At 40.0% G+C, this 6,962-nt stretch overlaps 1 protein-coding gene across 1 annotated transcript in view; it reads left to right on the top strand.

Moving 5' to 3' along the window:
* MYH15 (myosin heavy chain 15) overlaps positions 1 to 5,717 on the top strand; it is a 33,924-nt gene extending 28,207 nt beyond the window's left edge. Inside the window, exons 40-43 of the mRNA XM_053454984.1 lie at positions 419 to 523; positions 2,253 to 2,348; positions 2,916 to 3,050; positions 5,512 to 5,717. Coding sequence (XP_053310959.1) covers positions 419 to 523; positions 2,253 to 2,348; positions 2,916 to 3,050; positions 5,512 to 5,529 — 354 coding nt within the window. The 3' untranslated portion in view covers positions 5,530 to 5,717. The remainder of the gene's footprint in view (positions 1 to 418; positions 524 to 2,252; positions 2,349 to 2,915; positions 3,051 to 5,511) is intronic.
* The last annotated feature ends 1,245 nt before the right edge of the window (positions 5,718 to 6,962 follow it).

Raw genomic sequence — 6,962 nt, forward strand, 5'->3', positions numbered from 1 at the left:
TTTGCCCTTTACAGTTACTTGTCATTTTCTGTAGTAAGCGAGACCTCATTGCTTTGTGTGTTTAAAATCCAGTTACTTATCACATATTTCCATTAAAGTATATCACATTTGGTTAAATAACAGTATTGTGGTAGGGGCATAAGGGTAGTTTGACCCCAACATTTTATTAATTTAAGATATTAGATGATATGCCATTTAGAAATTAAAATGAACACAAAGGAGTAAAATCAATAGTAAAAAAGTGTGCTTTCATGTTTCTGGCCTTTACATAGTTTCTTGTTTTGTTGTGCACAATACCTTTAGTGCAGCTCCATCCTGGTTTGTTGTATTGGTGCTATGGCATACCAAAAATGACGCACGCACTGCTCTACAGTTTAGAAATCTTGATCAATTCTATAATAATTATCCTTGACTTTAGGTACGGGAGTTGGAAAGCGAACTTGAAGTGGAGCAGCGTCGTAATGCGGATTCACTGAAAGGAGTGCGCAAGTTTGAAAGACGCATCAAGGAGCTTACATACCAGGTTGGGCCACTACTTTGATCTGTGAGCTGAAATGGCAATTGTGACATCTACTCTACTGAAAATGAAAGCAGCAGGGCTTTACTGCAAATGTGTTTAAACAAAGTTAGCGATCTAGGAATTTAGGTTTCCTTAACATAACAAAAACTTAAAGGAAAATATTCTGCTTTTAGCTCCTTTATCTGAGGACCTTAAGTGAGTAGTGAAAAAGGATAATTATATAACACAAGTCCTTTATTGCTGATTCCAATAGTAAAAATAAAGTAAATTCCTCCATGACACAGGACAAAAAAAACAAAAGAAAAAATAAATCCAAAGCCTCAATGGAGTAGTGGTCACTGACACGTTTCTTCCATGTTGCTTGACTCTATGGTGTCATAGATATACACCAATCCCTTTCAGGTGGTATTTGTAGCAAATGTTTAATGAGGGGGTGTGTATAGCTTGGGCCACTCTCCCACATCAATTAAAACAATTACAAGTAAAAACAATCTTTGAGATATTTATAAATCATTGAAATAGAAAAATAGTATTTAAATAGGATACTAGGACCTATTAAGTATTTTTACATGGTATGCATTTATAGAAAATATGTGAAAAGATAAATAAATAAACTTAACCAATAAAATAATATTGGCTCCTATCCATAACTAATGAGAATGCACTATGACCATGTCTAATAGCCAATACAAAATCTATATAATAGTTGGTTACTAAAAGAAATTACCTAAATTCCATTCAGAATTTAAACCCACTGGTATACGGGTACCTAACTCAAAAATCCAAAAGATCTCCCTTTGACAAAGTAATCTCATCCTATCACCACCTCTGATAGGTGTTCTAACTTTTTCTATTATTTGACATTTGAAGGGCTTAGTCTGCCTTCCAAATGGCTGTGAAAATGTATACCCACTGGAAATATTCTTACTCTGGATTTTTTCTTCTCTTGTTTGTTTGATCTAATTGATGGCATCAGGCAGCTGGCCAGAAGGCAACAACTACTATTGGAGTGGGGTTGCTATACTTAATATTATCATAAAATATGTCTAATAAAACAGACATATCTAAATGACAGAATGGGACCCTAAACAGGTCTACTACTAATATAGTAATATAGCAGCCACCTCTGCCTGCTGCTTTGAGCCTTCAGATGTGTAACAGGATGAAGACACAGTGGGGTATGTTGGACATTGTCATACCAACCGTCAGGACTGGCCTTGGAGCTCTCCTCTGCCTGCTCCATGGGGGCTGGAGTAATGCTGCATCAGTAGTGTGCTAGCAACACACAAGGACAGAGGTAGCCATAAAAAGATCAGAATTGGGGATGCAGGGAAGCCAAGGGAAAAGCATGTGAACTACTCTCCAACCTAGTGATTGAAAGCTGTCTCAGAGATGCAGTACTACAGCCTGGTGCCTGGCTAAACCTAGAGAGTTCCTAGGCATTGACATAATTAGTAATTCTACACGGGTACTATGGTCTATGTTTTAGATACCTAAGGAAAAAATAAGTTAAACAAAACTAAAACGTGTATTTTTGTTGTAACTCTTTGAAAACCTGCATACGCTTTCACAAAATAATTGTGTTTTATTTTTACCTAAATTCAGTGATCTTCGAATAGCATATATATAAGGAAGACATAAGTCATAGGGAGAAGGAATTGGAAAAACCCCCTAGACTTTCCTACAAAGTTGTGAATTATATTGTTCGATTATGTTTTGGTTTTTCTTGTAGTCAGAGGAAGATAAGAAAAATCTAATTCGTATGCAAGATCTGATCGATAAGTTGCAACTTAAAGTAAAAAGCTACAAACATCAATGTGAAGAAGCGGTGAGTGACTCAAACGATAATCTATACTCAGCAAAGGAATTCTACTTTTACTTATATTGAAAGGTCTAGCTTGGGTCTTAAAGTAGACCAGTCACTTGCTCAAATCATTCATGCTGCAGTTCTGGACAGTCTAAACCATATACTGTTGGGATAACTTAATGTCCTGTTTGCAAGATCTGCATGGTAATCATCTCTATTAAGTTACCTGTTGCCTTTTGTTAATAAAATGTAATGCAATATACTAAACTGCGGGTCTGCTTCCACATTGAAGGTTCAAAATGAAAGTTACATAGCTTTCAGTAAGAGCGGTTTATATAAGAACACTCAGTGAAGATGAGGACTGTCATTGTTCTGCATTTTTCTTGTTACATATTTAACAAGGGAAAAGATAAATTGGGATGTGAGCGTTCTTTATAATGTAGGTAACATTACTGGGGCTCAGATCTCAATTGGATATGCCAGATCTGCTCTGTGCCACAGGGAACATATTCCATTACTAGTGTGAAGAGGGACAAAATCCAAATTAACTAACTGTATTTTTTCACAAAAATAATCTTATTTGTATAGGAAGAACAGGCCAACCAGTATTTGGCTAAGTACAAAAAACTGCAACACGAGTTGGATGAGGCCCAAGAGAGGGCTGACATTGCAGAGTCTCAAGTAAATAAACTCCGGAGCAAGACAAGAGACGCTGGAGGAAAGGTGATTTTTCTTTAAATTTAATAGTATATGATAAACCTAAGACTCAAGAATAATAGTGGCAAAAACCTGTGATGACAGAAAAGTAATCTTAAAAATTGTGTTTGCCTTCATCTGTATGATATAGTTGTGTAAGTGAATGAATGCAGTGAATCGCTCATACTACTGGAACACAAGGGTCAACAATAAAAAACAATCATTGTAATAAATGCTATGGAATCCTTACATCTATATAAATACTGCATCACACCCTGTCGAAGAGTGATTTCGGATTCCACCGACATAGATCTTACTTCTGCCATCTGAATGGTCAACACATTGCTAGGGACTTTAGGAGTGGCATTATATGAGGTCATAACCTGGCAGTTCCTGTTGTTCAGCATTGGCAGGTTGGGTGAAGTACAGCTATTTGTTATAAAGTCTGTCTGTCCCGTACATTGCTTGTGAACATTAGATTATATTACCTATATTACACTTCTCCCTGCTAAACTACCAATGACCGATCTTTATTAAATATTCACGTCTTTTGCTTGGTAATGGTGTGCTTGTCAATGTGCCCAGTGTGCAAGCATCTATTAAGAGCCGCCAAACATAGAAAGGGGGTAAAGGAGAGAGTATGTATGTATAGTATCTCACAAAAGTGAGTACACCCCTCACATTTTTGTAAATAGTTTATTATATCTTTTCATGTGACAACACTGAAGAAATAACACTCTGCTACAATGTAAAGTAGTGACTGTACAGCCTGTATAACTGTAAATTTGCTGTTCCCGTAAAAATAACTCAACACACAGCCATTAATGTCTAACACCTTGGCAACAAAAACGAGTACACCCCTAAGTGGAAATGTCTAAATTGGGCCCAATTAGCCATTTTCCCTCCCGGGTGTCATGTGACTCGTTAGTGTTACAAGGTCTCATGTGTGAATGGGGAGCAGGTGTGTTAAATTTGGTGTTATCGCTTTCACACTCTCTCATAATGGAAGTTCAACATGGCACCTCATGGCAAAGAACTCTCTGAGCATCTAAAAAAAGAATTGTTGCTCTACATAACGATGGCCTAGGCTATAAGAAGATTGCCAGACCCTGAAACTGAACTGCAGCACGGTGGGCAAGACCATACACTGATTTTACAGGACAGGTTCCACTCAGAACAGGACTCACCATGGTTGACCAAAGAAGTTGAGTGCGCATGCTCAGCGTCATATCCAGAGGTTGTCTTTGAGAAAAATATGAGTGCTGCCAGCATTGCTGCAGAGGTTGAAGGGGTGGGGGGTCAGCCTGTCAGTGCTCAGACCATAAGCCATACACTGCATTAAACTGGTCTGCATGGCTGTCGTCCCAGAAGGAAGCCTCTTCTAAAAATGATGCACAAGAAAGTCCACAGTTTGCTGAAGACAAGCAAACTAAGGACATGGATTACTGGAACCAATGAGACCAAGATAAACTTATTTGGTTCAGAGGGTGTCAAGCGTGTGTGGCGGCAACCAGGTGAGGAGTACAAAGACAAGTGTGTCTTGCCTACAGTCAAGCATGGTGGTGGGAGTGTCATGGTCTGGCACTGGGGAGCTACAGTTCATTGAGGGAACCATAAATGCCAACATGTACTGCGACATACTGAAGCAGAGCATGATCCTCTCCCTTCGGAAACTGGGCCACAGGGCAGTATTCCAACATGATAACAACCCCAAACACACCTCCAAGACGACCACTGCCTTCAAAAGAAGCTGAGGGTAAAGGTGATGGACTGGCCAAGCATGTCTCCAGACCTAAACCCTATTGAGCATCTGTGGGGTATCCTCAAACGGAAGGTGGGGGAGCGCAAGGTCTCTAACATCCACCAGCTCCGTGATGTCGTCATGGAGGAGTGGAAGAAGACTCCAGTGGCAACCTATGTAGCTCTGGTGGCTACACAAAATATTGACACTTTGGGCCCAATTTGGACATTTCCACTTAGGGGTGTACTCACTTTTGTTGCCAAGGTTTAGACATTAATGGCTGTGTGTTGAGTTATTTTGAGGGGACAGCAAATTCACACTGTTATACAGGCTGTACACTCACTACTTTACATTGTAGCAGAGTGTCATTTCTTCAGTGTTGTCACATGAAAAGATATAATAAAATATTTACAAAAATGTGAGGGGTGTACTTACTTTTGTGAGATACTGTATGTTAGCATGTGTGTGTGTGTCTAAGCGTGTAAGTACAAGTGTGTATTCTCGTAAAGACACATTCATTAACACATATACGTATTTACTCTCACACTAAAACACACTTATGCTAACACACACATACTTACACATATGAGCTCATGCTAATTGATACACACTTCACTGTGCCAGTCCACTCTGACATTGTGGCTAATAGTGTAAGATGGCTTGTTAAGAGAATATTCATGAGTCCCTCCATTGGATGCTTTTTGTTTCATTTTGCCACTGGGTTCTAATAGAGTTCTGATTTTCCAGGTGCGTGAAGAGGAATGAAGATACTGCAACCTAACGTTGTGTGTGCCTTCAAGTAGCACAAGGGGAGCTTAATATAAGCCCTTCTTCTGAGAATCAGGAGATACAAAGTTCAAAAACAGCTGGAGATCTTCCTTTAAGGCAACCCTTCTGTTTCTTGTGCACTTTGAGTTATAAAAACAGCATTGCAAAATAAAAATATCAATCATTGTTGTGCTGCTTGATACTGACTACACAAATAAAGGCTAGCTCTGCAGCCAGTTGCATAATATGGCCTAGGCTGGGTATTTGGGTCTGCAACTTTCCAGTTATAGGCCAAATCCAAACTTAATTCAAATCATGCAATAAATGTGGGCATCAAAACAAATCCTAACTTGAATCAGCCAATGAGAGAAAAGGCAGAATAAATAAATGGCAAAAAAAATAATTAACAAAGAAAAACATATGACACACTTAACACATATATATTTGTATTACATTTTTTAATTAATGTCAGTTTCTGAACTGGGGCTCAGACCAGTGTCTGAATTTAAAACCACATTCATGTCAGCAAAGCAAAGCCTGTACCAACAATGGTTTTCCAAGCAGTACCGCTGCGATAGTATTGTTGGGAGGCAGACCCCAGGACTACAGTACCCAGTGCTGGTGGTACAGTTTGACAACCCCCTTCCCCTTCAGTTGGACCTTTGGGTACATATACCGTATTTGCTCGATTATAAGACGAGGTTTTTTCCAGAGCAAATGCTCTGAAAAATACCCCTCGTCTTATAATCGGGGTCGTCTTCTAATCAGACCCCAAAAAAATGCTGGCGCCATGCTGCTTACCGGTCGCGAGCAGCGTCTCTTCTGTTAGAAGCAGGGCAGGAAGCTTGCAGCGTCCTCACAGAACTCTATCTCCCCCCTCCCTCCTCTGAGGGCGGGGCCAGAGAAGTTGCTACAGCCGGTCCCCTGCAGAAGTCTGCGAGTGGGAGATCTGCAGTTCAGGTGAGGGGGTGGGGGAGGGTTTTTGAGTATGTGTGAAGTGTGTGTGATTAAGGGAATGAATGAGTATTTAAATGTTTGTGAATGAGTGTGAGTGTGTGTGTGATAGCATGGATGTGTAAGGGGGGTGGGGGTTGTAGCATGGCATATGGAGGCTGTAATCCCACTGCTATCATCCCCAGGTTCCAGCATGTACTGGCTGCCTTGGCTTGATAGGAGTGTGATTGCTGTTAGCAGTTTGATATATATATATATATCAAACTGCTAACAGCAATCACACTCCTATCAAGCCAAGGCAGCCAGTACATGCTGGGTTAAAAGGCATATCATGGGGCTGAGTGGCATATAGGGGGTTAAAATGCATTTCTGGACCTCCAGAAATGCATTTTAACCCCCTATATGCCACTCAGCCCCATGATATGCCTATATACCTCCAGAAATGCTTTATACCCCCCTATATGCCACTCAGCCCC

Source organism: Spea bombifrons, chromosome 2, assembly GCF_027358695.1.
Source record: "Spea bombifrons isolate aSpeBom1 chromosome 2, aSpeBom1.2.pri, whole genome shotgun sequence".
Taxonomy (NCBI): domain Eukaryota; kingdom Metazoa; phylum Chordata; class Amphibia; order Anura; family Pelobatidae; genus Spea; species Spea bombifrons.